This window comes from Sorex fumeus, unplaced genomic scaffold, assembly GCF_029834395.1.
Source record: "Sorex fumeus unplaced genomic scaffold, SorFum_2.1 ptg000041l, whole genome shotgun sequence".
Lineage (NCBI taxonomy): Eukaryota > Metazoa > Chordata > Mammalia > Eulipotyphla > Soricidae > Sorex > Sorex fumeus.
In genome coordinates this window covers 10,441,256-10,466,712 of record NW_026606098.1, presented here as the reverse complement: position 1 = coordinate 10,466,712, position 25,457 = coordinate 10,441,256, and the positions used below count along the sequence as shown (strand labels likewise).

Here is a 25,457-nt window from a genome sequence, read left to right as displayed (position 1 = left end):
CATCTCTCTCATTATGGGAAAATTCCTTTCTGTCCAAAACATTTCCTCCCCACGGGGGAATCACGAGTTTAGATTGGGAAGACAAGAGGGACCGTTATAATGAGTGGAGGGGGGAGTTTGCCATCTCCTCACCTCAAGCCTCTCAGTGTAAGTAAACTTCTGCTGGAAGAAGCAGAGTTTGGTTCATTGGTTACGCCCTGGCTGGGGTCAGAGCTTTAGTTCCCACTGTCTGCCGCCCAGGGAGGAATTGGAACGTCCATGTGAAGACCTCAGAGCTCCCAATCAGGTGAGGCCAGCAGTCCAGGTGACCAACTGTGGGAAGGTCAGAAAGAAAGAAAGCCAAGAAGTCAGAGCAGTAGCACAGCGGAGAGAGCATTTGCCTTGCCCGCGGCCAACCCGGGTTTGATCCCCAGCATCCCATAGGGTCCTCTGAGCACCGCGAGGAGTAACTCCTGAGTGCAAAGCTAGGAGGAACCCTTGAGCATCACTAATGTGACCCAAAAAAGAAAAAACGTCAAGAACACTGACCCAATGTCGTGTGTGTGTGTGTATGTGTGTGTAGAATCCCACCATCTAGGGGTCAGAACTAAATCAAGGAGGATATTGTTGAAACCCCATATGGGAAGAGGTACATCTTAGCTGCAGAAGCTCCTGGCTCTGGGCTAAGAATAGGACATTCTGCCCTCGGGGTGTCTCCACCGCCCACTTTGCATCTGATTCATCCATGTTACAAACAGGTCTTCGATTTTTGACTTGACCCAAGGCCTTCGTTCCTCTGGGCTTTTTCACTGCCCGCCTTCTCGGTAGGAGACACATCCACATGCGAGCATGGTCCCCTTCTCTCTCCCAGCATCTCTATCCAATGGCGCCTTATTGCCAGGACTTCCCTAATCGCCGAGAAAGATGCACCATTCTCTCTCCTTTGTCTCTGCTTTTCATTTCTTCATACCATCAGTGACCAGCTAAATCACCACACCAGGTGATTATTAGCTGATTTTTTTTTTTGCTTTTCATTGGGGGGGTCCCACCCGGCGATGCACAGGGGTTACACCTAGCTCTGCACTCAGAAATTACTCCTGGCAGTGCTCAGGAGACCATATGGAATGCTGGGGATCAAACCCGGGTTGGCCGTGTGCAAGGCAAATGCCCTACCCGCTGTGCTATTGCTCCAGCTCCAGCTGATGGTTTCTTTTCCCTCCTTTGACGGTGGGGACATTTGTTCCTTGGCACATCGCATTTATTGCCTTTTTAAGGACTAGAAGGTGGTCACTCAAACATGGCGTCCATTCCATTTCTATTTCACAAATGCATGAAAGAATTCTTCCTCCCTCCCACCCCCCCAAAAAAGTGCACATAGAGTCAGGGTAGCTGGAACAAAACTTTCAAATAAGAGGGAACAAGGGGATCCACTAAAGGCACAACCCAGTAAGATATATGATTTAAAGAAGTTTATTGAGTGTGCATTTATTTATTTACTTTTGCTTCTGGAGAGTCACACCCAGTGATGCTTGGGGGTGACTCCCTGGCTCTGCTCTCAGGAATTACTCCTGGCAGTGCTCGAGGGACCCTATGGGATGCCAGGGATCGAATCCGGGTCAGTCCTGTGCCAGGCAAATGCCCTGTACTATCACTCTGGTCCCAACACATTTATTTTTGATACACGTTACAGCTTTTCTATTGGTGAGCTATGCAGGCGATGTGAATTGAGTCAAATTCTCTCCCTCTTTCCTCAAAATCATACCCAGCCCATGGCAGCAGAAAATGATACCCACACTTCAGAATTTATTCTCCTGGGACTTTCTGAGGAGCCGAAACTCCAGCCTCTTGTCTTTGTGATCTTCCTGTCCATGTACCTGGTCACGGTGCTGGGGAACCTGCTCATTGTCCTGGCCGTCCTCTCGGCCCCTCACCTCCACACGCCCATGTACTTCTTCCTCTGCAACCTGTCCCTGGTGGACATCTGCTTCACCTCCACCACGGTCCCCAAGATGCTGGCCAACATCCAGACACGGAGCCGAACCATCTCCTATGCAGGCTGCCTCACGCAGATGTCTTGCTTCATCCTTTTTGCGGGGTTGGATGACTTCCTCTTGACCGTGATGGCCTATGACCGCTTCGTGGCCATCTGCCACCCCCTGCACTACACGGTCATCATGAACCCCCGACTCTGCGGGCTGCTGCTGCTGGGGTGCTGGGCCCTGGGCCTCCTGAATTCCCTGTCTGAAGTCTTGGTGACGCTGCATCTATCCTTTCGCCCCAAGGTGGAGATCCCACACTTCTTCTGTGAACTCAACCAGGTGGTTCAGCTCGCCTCTTCCGACACATTCCTTAACACCGTGGTCATGTACTGTGCATCGGTTGTGGTGGGGGGAGGACCCTTGCTGGGCATCCTTTACTCCTACTCGAAGATCACTTCCGCCATCCGAGGCATGGCATCAGCTCAGGGCAAGTACAAAGCCTTTTCCACCTGCGCCTCTCACCTCTCTGTGGTGTCTCTGTTCTACGGGACCCTCCTGGGCGTGTACCTGGGCTCTGCTGTCACCCAGAGCTCACAGTCCACGGCCATCGCCTCGGTGATGTACACGGTGGTCACCCCCATGCTGAACCCCTTCATCTACAGCCTCAGGAACAAGGACATCAAGAGGGCCCTGAAAATAGTTTTTGTGAAGGGAACGGCCATAGGACGAAGTGCTCTGCACTGAAGAATTTCCTGTGAGACAAGGCAAAATCTGTCACCAGATACTGAGGACTGGAAGATAGGACACTGGGGAGGGCTCTAACCTTGCATGCGGCCAACCCGGGTTTGATCTCCGGCATCCCACAGGGTTTCCCGAGTCCCTCCAGAAGTGATTCCCAGGCAAAGAACTAGCAGTAAGTCCTGAGCATGGCTGGGTGTGGCCCAAAATAACAAAACTGAATAAAGCTGACTTTAAATGTCAACAAAGAACATGCTAAGAATTGATTCTTCTAGCGGTTGTCACTTTGGTTCATGTTCACCAGTTGTCCCTTGCAGAATTCCAGATAAGTTATTTCCTGTAATCCCTTCCTTATGAAAAGCCTTGGGATGGTGGATAGCTTTTCTGCACTCTCCTGTCCCCTCCTGGGTCTGTAGACTGTGATGAGTGTCTCTGTGGGCTTAGAAGCTCATCAGTGATACCGGGAATATGTGTGATCCCATCCGACGAGAAAATTACTACCATTCTTCCCGTGTGTTGGCTTCTATGTACAAAAAAAGGTTGCAGTGAGAATTGCGCTGAGTTTGTGTACACAGGACTTCTCTATACACAGCATCTGTATTCATCTAGAACACTGATTCCTATCAGTCAGGAGAGGGATCGGCAGTGCTTACTGAAACTGTCACCTCTTGCCCCTCAGAATATATCTTGGGGGTCAAGAGTTGACATATGACCCCCTTTTAAGAAGTGCAATTATGGTGTTGAAGCGATAGTTCAGCGGGAAGGGCATTAGTCTTGCACACAGCTGACCCGGGTTCCATCCCCAGCATCCCGTAGGGTCTTCCAAGCACCACCAGGAGTAATTCCTGAGTGCAGAGCTAGGAGGAACCCCTGAGCATCACAGGGAGATGGAAGGAAGGAAAGGAAGGAAGGAAGGAAGGAAGGAAGGAAGGAAGGAAGGAAGGGAGGGAGGGAGGGAGGGAGGGAGGAAGGGAGGGAGGGAGAGAAAAAAGATGCCATGACTATTCTGAACCTTATATCACCAGATTTTTTTTCTTCTAACTTATTAGAATATACACGCAATTTTTATGTAGTGTGTAGTAACATGTCTAATTTAGGGGCCAAGTAGCACAGGACTTAAGGCACTTGACTTCCACTGTAGTTGGCACACCTTGGGTGCTGGGGTGACCCCTCTGGGTGTGGCTCAGCAGCATCCCCCCAAACATGTCATTTGAAGATTCACGGGGATTAGTGGACAGAGCGCATGCTCTACTGGAGTGTGACATGAGGCCATTTAAGTGTCTATTGCTTTCTGGGCTTGGTTGCAGAATTTTTGATGAATTCAGTTCCATGAGCCTTATAATCCATATTTATTATGGAGTCGCTGATGAGTGGATTTGGATTTGTTTGGCAATAAAGTCAGCATATCTTAAATGTGTCAAAGAAATGCAGAAATGGTGTCTCAAAACATATATCACAAGTACACCCTTTTATTTTTGTGCAGGGGTGACTACACTTGGTAAAGAACAAAAAGAGAATAATGAAAAGTCATATGGAAAATGACTTTTCAGAAATCCCCTTCCTTCCCCTCCCCTTTTCTCCCCTCCCCTCCTGTCCCCTCCCCTTTCCTTCCCATCTGCTTCCCCAGCCTCTTCCCGTTCCCCTTTCCCCTTTCCCTTCCCCTGTTTAAACGCAGGTCTCCTGCATGCATCACATATGCTTGTCTCTTGGGAGGGGAGGGAAGGAGAGGGGAATTTCTGAACGTGGAGACATACACTGCTAGGGAAAAGCAATCACGTTGTACACCTGTGTGTTTGTCATATCTCAGTGGAAACATTTTCAACAAACTTCCAGAGCTCACTCAAATACAGAACTCTTTGACACTTATGCTCACATATAGAAAACAGAAAACTAAGTGAAAATCCAGGAGTCACTGAGGAGGGCAGGCACAAAAAGTTAGTGGGATTAGAAGTAAAAACTCAAGGCGGCCTGATGGTCATTTCACTCTGAATAAGGGAAGGAAGGCTTTCATTTTGTAACATAAGGCAGAAACTCCTAGTTCTGGTTGTCGAAAGGGTAGCAAAAGCCAGGACTCTAGGGCCCAAGTTTGGTTATGAAAAGAATCTGCTGTCCCACTATTGTGGAGGAGAGAAATTGTCCACAGATGCCACGAGGCCTTGACCCCACCACAAAGACAGTACTTTGAGGAATCAGAGGACTTGATCTAGATATGTGCTCATTCCCAATCACAGAAAATGCGTTCATTCAAGAGAAAACAAGGGGCCTGGAGACCTAGGGACGTGTTAAGGAGGTGATTTGTGGAGCGAGAGGAAGAAAACTTGGATTCTCTGATTGCTGAGCTCCCAGAAAAACAGACACTCATTTGGAAGAAATCTCTGTCCAGGGGAGTCCCCCCACGGGGCTGCCTGGGCTCCCTGAGGTGCCAAGAGGGAAATGAGTGTGGTGAGTGGAAGGAGAGCATTAAAGAGCTCAGCTGTGACTTCTCACTGTGAGTGCATGAGGCTGGAACAAAGTGTCCGGGTTGTTGGCAGGATTGTTCCTAATTTTGACTTGGACAAAGGGTATTTCCCTCCCTCTGGCTGACTGGTGGGAACAGAGCTGTTGCTGCCATCATCTCTCAAACAAAGAGGAATCCAGATGTTCCCAAGGAGACCTTCCAGTCAGGGAGCCATTACGGGTGAGGCCGACAGACGCTCCAAATGATCCTTTGTGAGAGGGTCTGTGAGAGGCACAGTTCAGAATATTCAACTGTGGTCCTCTGCTTGTGTGTGTGTGTGTGAGAGAGAGAGAGAGAGAGAGAGACAGACAGACAGACAGACAGACAGACAGACAGAGACAGACAGACAGAGAGACAGAGACTTATAGACTGAAACCACTCTCCTCAGAGCAGTACTTACATTTCCTGAGGAGAACCATACGCAATGTAGAGACTAAAACTAAATCAAAGTATAAAGGAGAATGTGCTCAACTCTGTGGGACCCAAAGGGGACTCGTTCGGTGAGGACCAAGAGGCGCATCCTACATCTGAGGAAGCTCCTCACACCAGCACTTGGCGGGAAGAGAGAGGACTCTCGCCCTCAAGGTAGGCCCCTGCCCTAGCCGTCATTCTCCTTCTCATAGCAACACTGATTCACGTTCTTTCATTTTAGCAAACAAAACAGCCAAGTTCCTCAGGGCCTTTCATGCCTGCTCCGGCCTCAGGACACTCGGTTCACACACAAACATATTCTCTCCCATCTCCTCCAGGCACTCTGTCTAGTGCCCCCATGTCAGTGGACTTCCCTGATGTTCATGGAAACAATACCATGTCCACTGTCTCCTTTTTCTCTATTTTCCTTTTCATCCTGTCACCGGTTCCCAGGTGAACCATTCCGTAAGAATTTAATTTGCTGAGGTATCTTTCCCATCAGTCAATTGTAGAAACATTTGTATTTCTGATTCTCATATTATTCCCTAGGTGATATTTCAAACATGTTACATATTTGATTGCTGTTGAAAAAAAGACATGGAAACTTCTTGTGAAAATTGTTTATGGAGAACTGTTGTGCAGGACACATTTTGACTCTGGAATGCAACAGAGAAAGGGTAGGGAATTTCAACACTGACCGCAATTATCACAGACAATATTTCAGTGTCATCAAAGTCAAATAATATTTCTTGACTTTGAATTATATATTATGGACTTCCAATTCTGTGAATAAAGCAAGTGAGGTGAAACTGAATCATGCATGTCCCCCTTTCCCAGCCTCTGGCAGGGAAAAACGACACCCACATATCAGAGTTTCTCCTCCTGGGAATTTCCCAGGAGCCTGAAGTCCAGCCCCTCATCTATGTGATCTTCCTGTCCATGTACCTGACCACGGTCTTAGGGAACCTGCTCATCATCCTGGCCGCCAGCTCAGACCCCCGCCTCCACACGCCCATGTACTTCTTCCTCTCCAACCTGTCCCTGGTGGACATCTGCTTCACTTCCACCACCATCCCCAAGATGCTGGTGAACATCCAGACGGGGAGCCAAGCCATCTCCTACATGGGTTGCCTCATGCAGATGTCTTGCTTCATCCTTTTCGCGGGTTTGGATGACTTCCTCTTGACCGTGATGGCCTATGACCGCTTCGTGGCCATCTGCCACCCCCTGCACTACACGGTCATCATGAACCCCCGCCTCTGTGGGCTGCTTGTCCTGGGGTGTTGGGTCCTAGGCCTCTTGAATTCTTCCATGGAAATCTCAGTATCCTTGCGTCTGTCCTTCTGCCCCGAGGTGGAGATCCCTCACTTTTTCTGTGAACTCGACCAGCTGATCAAACTTGCTTGTTCCGACACTTTCCTGAATAACCTGGTCATGTACTGTGCTGTTTCCCTGTTGGGCATGGGTCCTTTACTTGGTATTATTTACTCTTATTCCAAGATCATTTCCTCCATCCGTGGCATGGCGTCTGCTCAGGGCAAGTACAAAGCCTTTTCCACCTGCGCCTCCCACCTTGCCGTGGTCTCCTTGTTCTATGTCACAAGCATAGGGGTATACCTGAGCTCCATGGTGAGTGAAACAGCATATCCAAGTGCAGTGGCATCGGTGCTGTACACGGTGGTCACCCCCATGCTGAATCCCTTCATCTACAGCCTCCGGAACAAGGATATCAAGAGGGCCCTGAAAACATTTTTTGTGCAAGGAACTGCAAAATGGTCAATTGTCCTTCACTGAAGACTTTCCTGGGATCACTCACAGCTCTGAGCTTGACTAAGAACTCAGGACTCTTTGCTCAGACATAAGAGTAGCTCTTCCCTTGATTGTCTGGAGTTTCCTTCTCTTTTTTTTTTTCCTTTCAGTTTTTGCGTGCCACCTGACAATGCTCCAGGCTTACTTCCCGGCTCTGTACTCAGGAATCCCCTCCTGCTGGTGCTCACCCAAGCATATGGGATTCCAGGGAATAAACCACGGGTCAGAAATATGTAGGGCAAGTGCCCTACCTGCTGTAGGATCTCTCTAGGCCCGGAATTTTATTGTCTTTGCTTCAAATTGTTGAGTGTATGTCGTTCCTCTTAAGCCTTAGGCTCTTTCTAGCATCTGACGGTTTTTCTCTTGGTTGTTCCTTGAACTGAGCATTTATGTTGGTTATGTAATGCCCAGTTTTCCTACCCAAATATGTACGTGCATATAAATACCTGCCTTTAGAGTAAATCCCTAGGGATGATGAAATACCACTTTCTGGAATGACACAGAAACTACAAGAGCTGACTCCATAGCTACATGCAAAATGCTCCTAAGGGTTTATCCTCGTTGTTCCTGCCTTGGTTTCCTTGGACCATCCGGTCCAGTTCTCTCCTGCCAGATACCAAGCACATTGAGAAACCCAAGATTTCATCTTAAGCTTTGATTACTACAGGCATATGTGGAGGGGGGTTCTGGTCTCTCGCGGTTCTACCACAGAACTGAATCTCTATAGGTCTCATCTGTGATGCTGTATGTAGTGATGGTATTTTTTGTACTCAAACAATTTATAATAAACTGGCTGCAGTTCCCCATGTACTTTGCCTTCTTTGTGTAGAAAGAGCCCTCCTTGTAAATTGTGAAGGGAAATTAAAGTTTGAAGAGGCTTAACCATAGTCCCCTTACATAACAGTTCGTAAATAAATATTTATCTATTACACTCACAGGCTATTGGATGTATTTTCATGGTATTTGATATTTGAAAACCAGAGCGATAGTACAGTGCAGAGGGCATTGTCCTTTCATGCAGCTGACTCGGGTTCGATCCCCTGCTCCCATAGGGTTCACCGAGCACGGCCAGGAGTAATTCCTGAGTTGCAGAGCCAAGAGTAATTCCTGAGCATCAATAGATGTGACCCTAAAAGCAAATTTAAAACAGACACACACACACATTATCTGGAGGCAGAGATATAGCACAGCTGGAATGGCAATTGTCTTGCATGTGGCCAGCCAGGATTCGATCCCCAGCACCCCATAGGGTTCCCAACCCCTTCCAGGAGTGATCCCTGAGCACAGAACCAACACTAAATCCTGAACATCACCGAAGTAGCCCCCCAAAAAGCAGGCAAGCTAAAACATCTATTTTCTGAGGCAAGAGAGTACTATATCAGCTAGGGATCTTGCCTTTCACGGGTCTCACCCACGGTCAGTCGCCCACACATATGGTCCCTCGACCCCTGTCAGGAGTGACCCCTGAGCACAGAGCCAGGAGTAGGCCCCAAGCACTGCCAGTGGTGGCCAAACCACCACCACCACCACCGTCACTCCGGAAAAATGTTATCAAATGTTCTTATGTTAGAACATTAAAAAAAACTGTCATTAAACTAATACGAAAATATTCCAGGTGGGGGAAAGGAACAATAGGACAGCGGGAGGAGGCGGGCTGGGGGGTGAGGGCGGTGTGCATGCTCTGTTACCATCAGTTCTAGTCCCATCCCCAGCATCACATGTGGTCAGTCCCTCGAGCACCACAAGCGGTGATCCCTGAGCAAAGTCAGGCATGGCTGAGAAATCAACACACGCAACTTCCCGGGTTCAGTTTCTCTTGAAGGAATCAGGGTCCTTTTCAATCCAGTGTGGGTGGCTGGCCCGAGGCAGGCCCACGTCAAAGCCAGTTACCCATCATCAGACTCAATAAATGAAGATTTGCCATTTTTTTTTCCATTTTGTTTTTATTGAATCACTGTGAGATACACGGTTACAAAGTGGTTCATGATTGGGTTTCAGTCACACAATTCCACTATCCATCCCTCCACCAGTGTTCATGTCCCACCAACAATGATCCCGGTTTTCTCCCGCCACCCCCATCAGTCTACCTCCATGGCAGACACTTTTCTTCTCTCTCCCTCTGTCTCTCTCTCTGTCTCTGTCTCTCTGTCTCTGTCTCTCTGTCTGTCTCTGTCTCTGTCTCTGTCTCTCTCTCTCTCTCTTTCCTTTTGGGCCTTATGGTTCAAGTGCAGCTTTTTCAAATGTTTAACACTAGCACCTTATTTCCTTCTATTCCGCTAAAAGATTATTGGGACAAGGCTTTCTTGGACTAAGTTTAGAGGCTCATAAAAGGACATTGAATGGACTTCATTTTTTGGGACATTTAACCCCCCCCCCAAAAAAAAAGGTAAGGCTTTACTCTTTTTCTTTAATAGAAAAAAAACCTTTTTTACTCTTTTTCTTTAATAGAAAAAAACCTTTTTTACTAAAGAATTGCATCTTCAGATCCTAGCATTGAACCACTTACAGGAGTGCCCCTCCCCTTTAAATAAAACAGAAACAGTCAAACAATCTTTGTAGCATTTGTTAGTCTGTTATATGAATATATATTTGAAGGAAAGTTCCATGATTATTTCAGACAACCATTTCTTATGTTTCCTTGAAATTAGCCTAGAGTGGCAAGAAACTTTATAGTTATATAAAATATTGTTATGTATTAATGACTAGAGTTTTCATTTTTTTAAGAGGTGGTAAAAATATCTATATATGCACTTTATTCTTTTGCTTCCCCTTTGCTTCATTTTTTTAAAATTTTTATTAGTGAAACACCATGAGGTACAGTTGTAGACTTACAATTTTTTGTGCTTGGATTTCAATTATACAATGATCAGATGCCCATCCCTCCACCAGTGGAAGGCTTTTTTACTCTTGTGATATTGAAGAACAAAATTCCTCATTCTTTCATACTTTTTTTTCCATGTCACACCAGCGATGCTCAGGGCTTACTCCTGGGTCTGCACTCAGAAATTACTCCTGGCGGTGATCCGGAGACCCTATGGGAGGCTGGGATTGAAACTGGCTCAGCCACAGGCAAGGCAAATTCCCTCTCCACTCTCCTAAATTAAAGGAGAGTGCAGTCCTTCTATACCTTATCACGCTCTGGCCCATCCTCATTGTTTCCATAATAGACGCTACAAAAGCCACCACTTGCAGGCACAAGTTTTCTTCTGAGACGACTTGTATGTCCTGCTATTGTAGAGAAAATTTCTACTGGCACCATGAGGCCTTGTCCCTACCAAAAAGCCAATGCTTTGGAGCTTCAAAGATGATTAATCCAGATGATTAAACTTAAACTTCAGCTGATTAGTGGAGAAAAATTACACCCAAGTAGGGCCTAGAGATTTAGAGTGTAGTGGGGAGGTGATTTGTGGAGCAAGAGGAAGAAAACTTGAGTTCTCCAATGAGCTCCCAGGGGAATAAACACTCATTAGGAAAAATTCCTCTCTGTCCAGGAGTGTTTTCCCATGGGGTACCTGGATCAGGGGCTGAGGTACCAAGAAGGAGTTGAGTATAATGAGTGGATGGAGAGAGCATTGATGATCACATCCCTGTTTCTTACTGTGACTCCATGTGGGCTGGGAGCAAAGGATCTGTGTTGATGTGGGGTTAATTCCTAATTCTGGCAGACGACAGGTGTTTCTCTCCCTGCTGCTCACTGGTCTGGTGTCAGCACTATTTCTCTCCACTCTCTGCATCCACAGAAGAATCCAGATGTCCAGGGGAGACTCAGGGAGCCCATCCAGGTGAGACCAATACGAAGGCTGACATGTGTGGGAAAGACATAGAGAATCAAAGCTAAGAACATTCGCCTGTTAGGGAGGTGTGTGTGTGTGTGTGTGTGTGTGAGAGAGAGAGAGAGAGAGAGAGAGAGAGAGAGAGAGAGCACCTCAGAGAAATTCCTACATTTTCTGAGGAGAATCACACATATAGAGGGGTCAGAACTTCATTAATTCAAGAGATCAAGGAGAATGTGCTTACGTCTGGGGGACCCTGGGACTAGCTCAGTGAGAACCGAGAGACTCATCCTACTGACGAAGGTCCTCACACCGGGCGCTCGGCAGGAAGAGAGAGGACTCCCACCCTCAAGGTTGGCCCCTGCCCTAGCCATCATTTTCCTTCACATAGCAACATGAGTCACTTCAGCAACTGAAACACCCAAGGTCCTCGGGGCCCTATCATGCCTGCTTTGGCCTCAGGACACTCGGCTCACACACATATATGTTCTTTCCCATCTCCACCAGGCACTCTGTCCAATACCCCCATGTCAGTGGACTTCCCTGATGTACATGGAAACAATACCATGTCCTGTCCACTGTCTCCTTTTTCTCTATTTTCTTTTACTTCCTACCACCTGTTCCCAGCTGGATCATTTCATAAGAATGTAATTTGCCCTATGAGAAATGATTCAGAAAGAGAGGTACAGATATAGAAGGACTGCACTCATTTGTGGAGTATAAAATAACATAACACAAGACCGACACCCAAGGACAGTAGATAGAAGGGTCAGGAAGATTGCTCCGTAGTTGGAAGCCTGCCTCACGAGCAGGCAGGAAGAGATCAGCTGGAATACAGAAGGGATCACTAAGAAAATGATGGTTGGAGGAATAGGTCAGGATGGGAGATGTGTGCCAAAAGTAGATAAAGGACCAAACATGATAACCACTCAGTATCTGCATTGCAAACCATAATGCCCAAAAGTAGAGAGAGAGTATGGGAAATATTGTCTGCCATGGAGGCAGTGAGAGGGTGGGAAAGGTGGGGGTACACTGGGGATATTGGTGGTGGGGAATGTGCACTGGTGGAGGGATGGGTGTTTGATCACTGTGTGATTGTAACCCAAACATGAAAACTTGTAACTATATCTCACGATGAATCAACAAAAATTTTTAAAAGGTTCTTAAAAAAAAGCCAACATTAATAGTATTTGAAACCACAGAATCTCAATCAATAAATAATTTTAATTTAAAAATACATATATAATTGTCACTGAATTGTAGAAACTTTGTGGGGGGAAGCAGTTGGTTATTTTTTAATTTTTATTGAATCACTCTGAGATACAGAGTTACAAAGTTGTTCATTTGGGGGTTTCAGTGATTAAATATTCCATGACCGGTCCCAGCACCAAAGTCCCCAATTTCCCCGATTCCCAATTTCCCTGCCCCCCACTGCCCCAGTCTGCCTCTATGGAAAGCACTTTCCCCCCTTCCCTTCCCGAAAAGGTTATCATGTTCGTCCCTTTACCTCCTTTTAGCACTTAGTTCTTGCCCAGACTCATCATTTCCAACTGTCTTTATCATAGTGGTCCTTTCTCTATCCCAGCTGCCCTCCCCCCATCACCACTTGTGGCAAGTTTCCAAGCGTGGGTTACTGTAGAAACATTTATACTTCAAGTTCTCAACTTGATTTCTTAGGTGAAACCTTAAACATGGCACGTGTTCAGTTTGAATTTTAATAGACATAAAAAAATTTATGCGTACTCTCTATAGAGAATAATTTAGTTGTGATGTAAATTCATCTAAGAGGCGACCTGGGAAATTTCAAGAAGGGGCATGGGTGAATGATTCTTAAAAAGTCCTCAAATTCCAATACTATTTCTTGACTTCAAAACATGCATTGCAGTTTTTCAGATCTGTGGGCAAGGCAGGCGAGGTGAAATTGAGGGTGTGTGTCCCACTTTCCTGGAGTTAGACCCGGCCTATGGCAGTGGAAAACAACACCCACGTGTCAGAGTTTCTCCTTCTGGGGCTTTCCCAGGAGCCAGAAGTCCAGCCCCTCATCTATGTGATCTTCCTGTCCATGTACCTGACCACGGTCTTGGGGAACCTGCTCATCATCCTGGCCGCCAGCTCAGACCCCCGCCTCCACACCCCCATGTACTTTTTCCTCTGCAACCTGTCCCTGGTGGACATCTGCTTAACCTCCACCATCGTCCCCAGGATGCTGCAAAACATCCTGCTGCAAACAAAAGCCATCAGCTACGAAGGCTGCATCACCCAGATATACTTTTTCGTCCTCTTCATATGTCTCGATGACTTCCTCTTGACTGTGATGGCCTATGACCGTTTCGTGGCCATCTGCCACCCCCTGCACTACACGGTCATCATGAACCCCCGCCTCTGTGGGCTACTGGTTCTAGGGTGCTGGGTCCTGGGTCTCTTAAATTCTTCCATGGAAATCTCAGTGACCTTGCGTCTGTCCTTCTGCCCCGAGGTGGAGATCCCTCACTTTTTCTGTGAACTCGCCCAGCTGATAAAACTTGCTTGTTCCGACACTTTCTTGAATAACCTGGTGATGTACTGTGCTGCTCTCCTACAGGGCGGGGGTCCTTTACTTGGTATTATTTACTCTTATTCCAAGATCATTTCCTCCATCCGTGGCATGGTGTCTGCTCAGGGCAGGTACAAAGCCTTTTCCACCTGCGCCTCCCACCTCTCCGTGGTCTCCTTGTTCTATGTCACAAGCATGGGGGTGTACATGAGCTCCGTGGTGAGTGAAAGGGCATATCCAAGTGCAGTGGCCTCTGTGCTGTACACAGTGGTCACCCCCATGCTGAACCCCTTCATCTACAGCCTCCGGAACAAGGATATCAAGAGGGCTCTGAAAACAATTTTTTGTGCAAAGAACTGCAAAACAGTCAATTGTCCTTCACTGAAGACTTTCTTGGGATCACTCTGAGCTTGACTAAGAACTCGGGACTCTTTGCTCAGACACTAGACACATGACTACCTCTTCCCTATAATCTCTGGAATTTCCTCCTCTCTTGTTTTTTCCTTTCAGTTTTTGGGTCCCACCTGACGATGCTCCAGGCTTACTCCCGGCTCTGCACTCAGGAATCCCCTCCTGCTGGTGCTCACCCAAACATATGGAATTCTAGGGAATAGACCTTGGGTTGGCCACGTGGAAGGCGAGCGTCCTACCCGCTGTAGAATCTCTCCAGCCCTGGAATTTTATGTTCTTGGCTTCAAATTGTCCAGTGTATGTCGTTCCTTAAAAGCTTTAGGCTCTTTCTAGCATCTGATGGTTTTCTCTTGATTGTTTCTTGAACTGAACAGTTATGTTGGTTATGTTCTTCCCAGTTTTCCTACCCAAATATTTATGTGCATATAAATACCTGCCTCTAGAATAAATCCCTAAGGTTGAGGAAGTGTCATTTTCTGACATAACACAGAAATTATCAAAGCTGGCTCCATAGATACGTGCAAACACTCCTAAGCGTTTAACTTCATAATTCGCGCCTTGGTTTTCTTGTACCATCCGGTCCAGTTCTCTCCTGCCAGGTACCAACCACAGTGAGAAGCCCAGAATTTCATCTAAAGCTTTGATTACTACACACATATGTGGAGTGGGTTTCTGGGCTCTACTGGGTTCTCTCGGGTCTACCACAGTGCTGAATATAAGACTCTCTTTGATGCTGTGCATAATGGAGGTTTCTTCTGTCCTCAAACAATTCATAAGAAACTGACCACACTTCCCCATGTACTTTGTCTTCTTTACGTAGAAAGAGGCCTCCTTGTGAATTGTGAAGGGAAATTAAAGTTTGTAGAGGCTTAACCATAGTCCCCTTACATAACTGTTTGTAAATAAATATTTATCTATTACATTCGCCTGGTTATTGGAAGTATTTTCACAGTATTTGATATTTTAAAAACATATATTGGCCAGAGCGATAGTACATCGGGGAGGGCATTGGACTTGCACAAGGCTGACTCGGGCTCGATCCTTGGCATCCCATAGGGTTCCCAGAGCACCGCCAGGAGTAGTTCCTGAGTGCAGAGCCAGGAGTAACTCCTGAGCATCACCGGGCATGGCCCAAGAAGCAAATTTAAAACACACACACACACAAACACACACACACACACACACACGGGCGCATGCGCACATTATCTGCGAGCAGAGACATAGCCCAGCTGGGAGGACATTTGTCTTTCCTGGGTTTGATCCCCAGCATCCCATAGGCTTCTCCAACCCCTTCCAGAAGTGATCCCTGAGCACAGAACCAAAACTAAACTCTGAGTATCACTGAAGTAGCCCCCCAAAAAAGCAGGCAAGCTAAATCACTTAATCACTTAACTTCCCGTTAGTCGTCGATTTGCTCGAGCGGGCGCCAGTAACGTCTCCATTTGTCCCTGTCGCGTGCTAGTGTAGCCCAATGGCATCTCTTCGCTCCGGGAACATGGAGGGCCTCAAACCGATCGTTCATGACCTTGACAAAGAAGTCTGACCATCTGGTAGGTGGGCGGCCACGCGGTCTCTTGACATCCCGTGGAATCCAATCAGTAACAGCTCTAGTCCAACGGTCGTCTTTAAATCTCATTACGTGACCAGCCCATCTGATTTTCGACACCTTGGCAAATGAGACAGCGTCCCTGATCCTTGATCGTCTACGGATGTCAGAACTCCGGATTCGTTCTCTCATTTGAGTGAAACGTGATATTCCAAGCATAGCTCTTTCTATTCTTCTTTGGGAGACCTGAATGGCGTTCTCATCTTGTTTGCGTAGGGCCCAGGTCTCTGAGGCATATGTTAATGCAGGAAGAACAGTGGAATCAGAGATGTGCCCGGAGCCGGAGGTTCTTCGTCCTCTTAGCTATTTCTTCGACGTTCTTGAAGGCGTTCCAAGCCGCTCTCTTCCTCCTGCGCAGCTCGGGTGCCAGGTCATTTGTCATGTTGACCTCTCGACCTAGGTACACATAGCTGTTGCATTCGGAGATGGTCGTTCCATTGAGAGCGAACGGGGCGTCAGGAACAAGGCTGTTTCTCATAAACATTGTCTTCGTAAGATTCAGCTGTAGTCCTACCTTTCCACACTCACGGTCAAAGTCGGCCAGCATTTGTGCCGCTTGGCTGATGTTTGGTGTTATTAAAACAATGTCATCAGCAAAGCGGAGGTGGTGTAGTTGCCGACCATCTATCTTCACTCCCATACCTTCCCATTCCAGTCGTCGCATGATGTTCTCGAGGGTGGCACTGAAGAGTTTTGGTGAAATGGTATCACCCTGCCGCACCCCTCTCTTGACATCAACGATCACTTCTTTGTAGAATGGTGAGATCCTGGTAGTGAATCCGCAATAGAGCTCACGGAGGATCCTGATGTATTGGGCTTGAATGCCCTGATTGGCTAGGGCTTCAATGACCGCTTCCGTCTCAACAGAATCAAAGGCCTTCTTTAAATCAATGAACGTTAAGCAGAGCGGCATCTTGAACTCCCGAGAAACCTCAATGAGTTTGGTTATCGTGTGGATATGGTCGATGGTGCTGAATCCTTTGCGGAACCCTGCTTGCTCACATGGTTGTCCTTCATCTAGTGTTCTGCCAATCCTATTCAGGATGACTCGAGTGAACAACTTGTAGATGACAGACAATAGGCAGATCGGGCGATAGTTGCCAATGTCATGGATGTCTCCAAACAAGCTCAAGGCAAGCTAAAACATATATATATATTTTAATTTTCATTAGTGAAATACCATGAGGTATAGTTGTAGACTTACAAATTTTTGTGCTTGGGTTTCAATTATACAATGATCAAATACCCATCCCTCTACCAGTGCCCATTTTCCACCACAGTATCCCTCCCACTCCCATCCCCCATCCCACCCTGCCTCTGTGGCAGGGCATTCCCTTTTGTTCTCTCTCTCCTTTTGGGTGTTGTGATTTACAAAAGAGGCATTGAGTGGCAATCATGTTTGGTCTATAGTCTACTTTCAGCATGCTTCTCCCATCCTGGGAGGATCCTCCCAACACCCTTTATTTAGTGCTACCTTCTCTATCTGAGCTCCCTTTCCCCCTACCAAGCCATGGAGCAAACCTCCTGGTACTAATTTCAGCCACTCTTGGGTGTTAGTCTCCTATTTTGTTACTTTATGTTCCCCAGATGAATGCAATCTTTCTATGTCTATCCCTCTCTTTCTGACTCATTTCGCTTAGCATGATACTTTCCATGTAGTACCACTTGTATGTAAATTTCATGACTTCATCTTTTCTAACAGCTACATAGTACTCCATTGTGTACATGTACCAAAGTTTCTTTAACCAGTCATCTGTTCTTGGGCACTCAGATTTTTTCCAGATTATGGCTATGAGTCAGAAAGAGAGGTGCAGGTATAGAAGGACTGCACTCACTTGTGGAGTATAAAATAACATAACACGAGACCAGCACCCAAGGACAGTAGATAGAAGGGTCAGGAAGATTGCTCCATGGTTGGAAGCCTGCCTCATGAGCAGGCGGGGAGAGGACAGCTGCAAGAGAGAAGGAATCACTAAGAAAATGATGGTTGGAGGAATAGGTCAGGATGGGAGATGTGTGCCGAAAGTAGATAAAGGACCAAACATGATAACCACTCCGTATCTGCACTGCAAACCATGACGCCCAAAAGTAGAGATTGGGGAATATTGTCTGCCATGGAGGCAGTGAGAGGGTGGGAAGGGTGGGGGCATACTGGAGATATTGGTGGTGGGGAATGTGCACTGGTGGAGGGATGGGTGTTTGATCACTGTGTGATTGTAACTCAGACATTAAAGGTTGTGACAATATCCCACAGTGAATCAATAAATTTAAAAAAAAATTACACCCAAGTAGGGCCTGGAGATTTAGAGTCTTAGTGGGGAGGAGGTAATTTGTGGAGCGAGAGGAAGAAAACGAGTTCTCCGATGAGCTCCCAGGGGGACAGGCACTCATTAGGAAGAATTCCTCTCGGTCCAGGAGTGTTTTCACACAGGGCAGCCTGGCTCAGGAGCTGACGTACCAAGAGGGAGTTGAGTGTAATGAGTGGATGCAGAAAGCATTGAAGATCGCATCCCTGATTCTCATTGTGACTCGATGTGGGCTGGGAGCAAAGGATCTGTGTTGATGTGAGTTTAATTCCTAATTCTAGCAGACGACGGGTGTTTCTCTCCCTCCTGCTCACTGGTCTGGGGTCGGGGTTTTTGTCCCCACCGCACTCACCCACAGAAGAATCTGGATGTCCAAGGGAGGGTCGGGGAGCCCATCTAGGTGAGGCAAATAAGAAGACTGACATGTGTGGGAAAGACATTGAGAATCAAAGCTAAGAACATTCACATTCACCTGTTAGGGTGTATGTGTGTGTGTGTGTCCGTGAGAGAGAGTGAGAGAGATAAAAAGAGAGAGAGAGAGGGAGGGAGGGAGAGAGAGAGAGAGAGGAAGAGGGAGGAAGGGAGCACTTCAGAGAAATTCCTTTTTTTTTCTTTGTTTTTTGGGTGACACCCGGTGATGCACAGGGGTTACTCCTAGCTCTGTACTCAGGAATGGTGGTGCTCAGGGGACCATATTGATGCTGGGAATCGAACCCGGGTTGGCCAAGTGCAAGGCAAACACCCTACCCACTGTACTATCACTCCGGCCCCACTTCAGAGAAATTCTTACATTTTCTGAGGAGAATCACACATACAGGGGCCAGAACTTCATTAATTCAAGAGATCAAGGAGAATGTGCTTAACTTTGGGAGACCCTGAGACTCACCCAGTGAGAACCGAGAGACGCCTCCTACAGCCGAGGAAGCTCCTCACACCTGGTGCTCGACAGGAAGAGAGAGGACTCCCACCCTCAAGGTAGGCCCCTGCCCTGGCCATCATTCTCCTTTGCATAACAACACTGATTCACGTTCTTTCACTTCAGCAGATGAAATTCCAAAGTTCCTCAGGGCCCTTTCACACCTGCTCCAGCCTCAGGACACTCGGCTCACACACAAACCTGTCCTCTCCATCTCCTCCGGGCACTCTGTCCAGTGCCCCCATGTCAGTGGACTTCCTTGATGTCCCTGGAAACAATACCATGTCCTGTCCACTGTCTCCTTTTTCTCTATTTTATTTTCCTTCCCACCACCTGTTCCCAGCTGAATCATTTCATAAAAATAAAATTTGCTGAGGTATCTTTCCCTGTCACTGAATTGTAGAAACTTGGGGGGGCGGGGTTGGCTGGTTTTTTATTTTTATTGAATCACTGTGAGATACACAGTTGCAAAGTTGTTCATTTGGGAGTTTCAGTGAGAAAATGTTCCATCACCTGTTTCTTCACCAGTGTTCGTTTCCCAGCACCAAAGTCCATAGTTTCCCTCCTGCCCTGCAACCAGTGCCCCAGTTTGCCTTCATGAAAAGCATTCCCCACCCCCACAACTCCAACCTTTGTAGCATTATGGTTTGCAATCCATATCCTGAAAGTTTATCATATTTGTCCCTTTACCTCCTTTCAGCACTAAGTTCTCGTCCAGAGTGATCATTGCTAACTCTCTTTGTCATAGTGGTCCCTTCTCTATCCCAGCTGCCCTCCCACTATCACCAAATGTGGCAAACTTCCGAGCATGGGTCATTGTAGAAATATTTATACTTCAGGTTCTCAACTTCATTTCTTAGGTGAAACCCTAAATATGGCACGGTTTCAGTTTGATTTTTCAATAACACTGTAGCACTGTCCTTCCATTGTTCATGGATTTGCTCCAGCGAGCACCAGTTACATCTCCATTGTGAGATTTGTTGTTACTGTTTCTGGCATATGATGGGTAGCTTGCCAGGCTTTGCCATGCAGGTGGGATACTCTCCGTAGCTTGCCGGGCTCTCTGAGAGGGACAGAGAAATCGAACCCAGGTCGGCCGCATGCAAGGCAAATGCCCTACCCGCTCCAGCCCCTGATTTGACATGAAAAATTCTTCTGCAAACTCTCTATAGAGAATAATTTACTTGGGATGCAAATTTATCTAAGAGGTGACCTGGAAAATTTCAAGAAGGGGCATGAATGAATGGTTCTTAAAAATTCTTCAAGATACGGGGCTGGAGCAATAGTACATCGGGTAGGGCATTTGCCATACACACAGCCCAGACCTGGGTTCGATTGCAGCCTTCATATGGTCCCTTGAGCACTTCCAGGAGTAATTCCTGAGTGCAGAGTCAGGAGTAACACCTGTGCATCACTTGGTGTGACCCAAAAAGAAAAAAAATTCTTCAAGATCCCATACTATTTCTTGATTTCAAAATGTGCATCGTATTTTTTCAGATCTGTTACTAAGGCAGCGAGGTGAAATCGAGTCATGCATGTCCCTCTTTCCTGGAGTTATACCCAGCCTCTGGCAGCAGAAAACGACACCCACATGTCAGAGTTTCTCCTCCTGGGACTTTCCCAGGAGCCAGAAGTCCAGCCCCTCATCTATGTGATCTTCCTGTCCATGTACCTGACCACGGTCATGGGGAACCTGCTCATCATCCTGGCCGCCAGTTCAGACCCCCGCCTCCACACCCCCATGTACTTCTTCCTCTGTAACCTGTCCCTAGTGGATATCAGCTTCACCTCCACCACCATTCCCAAGATGCTACAGAACATCCAGACACAAAGGAAAGCCATCAGCTACGAAGGCTGCATCACCCAGATATTTTTTTACGTCCTCTTCATAAGTCTCGATGACTTCCTCTTGACTGTGATGGCCTATGACCGCTTCGTGGCCATCTGCCACCCCCTGCACTACACGGTCATCATGAACCCCCGCCTCTGTGGGCTGCTGCTGCTGGGGTGCTGGGTCCTGGGTCTCTTGAATTCTTCCATGGAAATCTCGGTGTTCTTGCATCTGTCCTTCTGCCCCGAGGTGGAGATCCCTCACTTTTTCTGTGAACTCAACCAGCTGATCAAACTTGCTTGTTCTGACACTTTCTTGAATAACCTGGTCATGTACTGTGCTGTTTTCCTGGTGGGCATGGGTCCTTTACTCGGTATTATTTACTCTTATTCCAAGATCATTTCCTCCATCCGTGGCATGGCGTCTGCTCAGGGTAGGTACAAAGCCTTTTCCACCTGTGCCTCCCACCTTGCCGTGGTCTCCTTGTTCTATGTCACAAGCATGGGGGTGTACATGAGCTCCACGGTGAGTGAAAGGGCATATCCAAGTGCAGTGGCCTCTGTGCTGTACATGGTGGTCACCCCCATGCTGAACCCCTTCATCTACAGCCTCCGGAACAAAGACATCAAGAGGGCCCTGAAAATGTTTTTTGTGCAGGGAACTGCAAAACGGTCAATTGTCCTTCACTGAAGACTTCCTGGGATCACAGCTCTGAGCTTGACTAAGAACTCAGGACTCTTTGCTCAGACACTGGACATACGACTAGCTCTTCCCTTGATTGTCTGGAGTTTCCTTCTCTTTTTTTTTCCTTTCAGTTTTTGGGTCCCACCTGATGATGCTCCAAGCTTACTGCACTCAAAAATCCTCTCCTTCTGGTGCTCACCCAAGCATATGGGATTCCTGGGAGTAAACCATGGGTTGGTCACGCACAAGTCAAGAACCCTACCTGCTGTAGGATCTCTCCAGTCCTGGAATTTTATTTTCTTCGCTTCAAATTATCCAGTGTATGTTGTTCCTCTTAAGCCTTAGTCTCTTTCTAGCATCTGGCAGTTTTCTCCTGGCTGTTTCTTACAATGAACAGTTATGTTGGTTATGTTCTGCCCAGCTTTCCTACCCAAATATAGCATATATAAATAAATGCCTTTAGAATAAATCCCCAAGGATGATGAGATATCATTTTTTGAAATAACACAGAAACTACAAAAGCTGACTCCATCGCTATGTGCAAATGCTCCTAAGGGCTTATCCTCATAGTTCCCACCTTGGTTTCCTTGGACTTTCTGGTCCAGTTCTTTCCTGCTGGACACCAAGCACAGTGAGAAGCCCAGGATTTCATCTAAAGCTTTGATTACTACACGCATGATGTGGAGGGGGTTTCTGGGCTCTGCTGATCTCTACCACAGTGCTGAGTCTCTATAAGGCTGGTATGTGATGCTGTATGTAGTTTTGGTTTCTTCTGTCCTCAAATAATTCATAATAAAGTGGCCACAGTTCTCCATATACTTTGTCTTCTTTTTTTTTCTTTTTTTTTGAATGTTTATTTATTTTTACTTTATTGAATCACCATGAGATAGTTATAACCTTTCATGTTTGGGTTACAATCAAATAATGATCAAACACTCATCCCTCCACCAGTGCACATTCCCTACCACCAATATCTCCCTGCCTCCATGGCAGACAATATTCCCCACAGTCTCTCTCTACTTTGGGGCATTAGGGTTTGCAATTCAGACACTGAGAGGTTATCACATAAGGAGCTTTGTCTACCTTCAGCACACATCGCCCATCACACATCTCCCATCCCAACCGGTTCCTGAAGCCATCATTTTCTTGGTGATCCCTTCTCTATTCCAGCTGCCTTCTCCCCTTTGCTCATGACGCAGGCTTCCAGCTAGGGAGCAATCTTCCTGTCCCATGTATCTACTACCTTAGGAGTCAGTCTCATGTTATGTTGTTTTATACTCCACAAATGGTACTCTGTCTTCTTTATGCATAAAGAGCCCTCCTTGTGAATTGTGCAGGGAAATTAAAGTTAGGAGAGACCTAAACATAGTCCCCTTACATAATTGTTTGTAAATAAATATTTATCTATTACATTCACCAGGCTATTGGATGTATTTTCACAGTATTTGATATTTTAAAAACATATATTGGCCAGAGTGATAGTCCATCGGGGGGGCATTGGCCTTGCACGCAGCTGACTAGGATTCAATCCTTGGCATCCCATAGGGTTCCCAAAGCACTCCCAGGAGTAATTCCTGAGTGCAGAGCCAGGAGTCAACCCTAAGCATCACTACCTGTGGCCCAAGAAGCAAATTTAAAAAATAACACACATACACATTATCTGGGGGCAGAGACATAGCACAGCTGGGAGGACATTTGGACTTTGCCTGTGTCCAGCCTGGGTTCAATCCCCAGCACCCCTAGGGTTCCCCCACCCCTTCCAGGAGTGATTCCTGCGCACAGAGTCAAGACTAAACCCTGAGCATCACCGAAGTAGCCCCCCAAAAAGCAGACAAGCTAAAACATATATCTTCGGAGGCAATAGAGTACTACATCAGCTAGGGAACTTACTGTTCATAGGGCTGGCCACGATCAATTGCCCACACATAATGGTTCCACGAGGCCTGCATGAGTGATCCCTGAGCACAGAGCCAGGAGTAAGCCCTGAGCACTGCCAGTGGTGGCCCCAACCATCACCACCACCATCATTCCAAAAACTTATTATCGAATTTTCCGATATTAGAACTTTGAAAAAAAACTCTAATAAAACTAATATCAAAATATCCCAGGTTGAGGGGCTGTAGCAATAGCACAGAGGGTAGGGCATTTGCTTTGCACGCGGCTGACCCAGGTTCAATTCCCAGCATCCCTATGGTCCCCTGAGCACCACCAGGAGTAATTCCTGAGTGCAGAGCCAGGAGTAACCCCTGAGCATCGCCAGGTGTGACTCAAAAGACAAAAACAAAAATCCCAGGTTGAGGAAAGGGAACTATAGGTCATGGGAGCAGGGGGATGGGGCACTTGCTCTGTTAGCATCAGATCTGGTCCCATCCCCAGCACCACATATGGTCCCTCAAGCACCACAAGGAGTGATCCCTGAGCACAGTCAGGCGTGGCTGAGAAATCAACACACGCAACTTCCCGGGTTCAGTTTCTCTCGGAGGAATCAGGGTCCTTTTCAAGCCAGTGTGGGTGGCTGGTCCCATGCAGGCCCACGTCAAAGCCAGTTCCCCATCAACAGACTCAACAAATGAAGCTTTGCCAGTTTTTATTTTTTTTTTCCGACTTCGTTTTTATTGAATCATTGCGAGGTACACAGTTACAAAGTGGTTCATGATCGGGTTTCAGTCACACAATTCCACTATCCATCCCTCCACCAGTGTTCATGTCCCACCAACAATGATCCCGGTTTTCTCCCGCCACCCCCCCTCAGTATACCTCTATGGCAGACACTTTTCTTCTCTCTCCCTCTGTCTCTCTCTCTGTCTCTGTCTCTCTGTCTGTCTCTGTCTCTCTCTCTCTCTCTTTCCTTTTGGGCCTTATGGTTCAAGTGTAGCTTTTTCAAATTTTTGACACTAGCACCTTATTTCCTTCTGTTCCGCTAAAGGATTATTGGGACAAGACTTTCTAGGATTAAGTTTAGAGGCTCATAAATGATGTTGAAAGAACTACATTTGTTTGGGACATTAAGCCAAAAAAAAGGATTTTCTCTTACAATATTTTTTTCTCTTATGATATTAAAGAATGAAATTTTTTGCTGTTTATGTTTCTCTTTCTTTTCTTTTCATTTTGTTTTTTGGTGTCATAGCCAGCAATGTTCGGGGTTTCTCCTGGCTCTGCACTCAGGAATCATTCTGGCGGTGCTCAGGGAACCCTATGGGATGCTGGGGATGGTACCTGGGTCGACACTTGCAAGCCAAATTCCCTCCCCGCTCTCCTATCGCCCTCACCCCTCTTCATTGTTTCCAGCATAGACGCCACAAAAGTCACCACTTGCAAGCCCAAGTTTTGTTCTGAGACGACTCAGATATCCTGCTATTGTAGAGAAAATATTTACAGCCTCCATGAGCCTTGTCCCCACTAAAGAGCCAATGCTTTTAAAGCATTAAAGGACTTAATCCAGATGTATTCTTCCGCTGATTTGTGGAGAAAAATTAAACCCAAGTAGGGCCTGGAGATTTAGAGACATGGCGAGGAGGTAATTTGTGGAGCAAGAGGAAGAAAACTTGAGTTCTCCGATGAGCTCCCGAGGGAACAGACACTCATTAGGAAGAATTCCTCTCTGTCCAAGAGTGTTTTCCCATGGGGAAGCCTGGCTCAGGGGCTGAGGTACCAAGAGGGAGGAGTGAGAAATGGGTGGAGCGAGAAAGCACTGAAGATCTCATCCCTGTTTCTCATTGTGACTCCTTGTGTGCTAATTCCTGATTCTGGCAGATGACAGGTGTTTCTCTCCCTGCTGCAGACTGGTCTGAGGTTGGGGATTTTGTCCCCACTCTCTACACCCACAGAAGAATCCGATGTCCAAGGAAGACGCAGGGAGCCCATCCAGGTGAGGCCAATAAGAAGGCTGACATGTGTGGGAAAGGCATTGAGAATCAAAGCTAAGAACATTCACCTGTTCGCATGTGCGTGTGCATGAGAGGGGGTAGGGGAGGGGAGGGAGAG

The 25,457-nt window shown here is 46.9% G+C and overlaps 3 protein-coding genes across 3 annotated transcripts; all 3 read left to right on the top strand.

The window, feature by feature from the left end:
• The first annotated feature begins 1,748 nt into the window (after positions 1-1,748).
• On the top strand, positions 1,749-2,702 carry LOC130028867 (olfactory receptor 7A17-like). The gene has a single exon (XM_056119709.1). It carries the CDS (start codon positions 1,749-1,751, stop codon positions 2,700-2,702), a length of 954 nt encoding a protein of 317 aa, XP_055975684.1.
• A 3,718-nt stretch (positions 2,703-6,420) lies between these two features.
• On the top strand, positions 6,421-7,398 carry LOC130028866 (olfactory receptor 7A10-like). Its single transcript, XM_056119708.1, has one exon. The coding sequence runs from the start codon at positions 6,421-6,423 to the stop codon at positions 7,396-7,398; it is 978 nt and encodes a 325-aa protein (XP_055975683.1).
• Positions 7,399-13,149: 5,751 nt separating this feature from the next.
• On the top strand, positions 13,150-21,479 carry LOC130028864 (olfactory receptor-like protein OLF4). Its single transcript, XM_056119707.1, has 2 exons — positions 13,150-13,646; positions 20,513-21,479. The coding sequence occupies exons 1-2, from the start codon at positions 13,150-13,152 to the stop codon at positions 21,477-21,479; spliced, it is 1,464 nt and encodes a 487-aa protein (XP_055975682.1).
• The last annotated feature ends 3,978 nt before the right edge of the window (positions 21,480-25,457 follow it).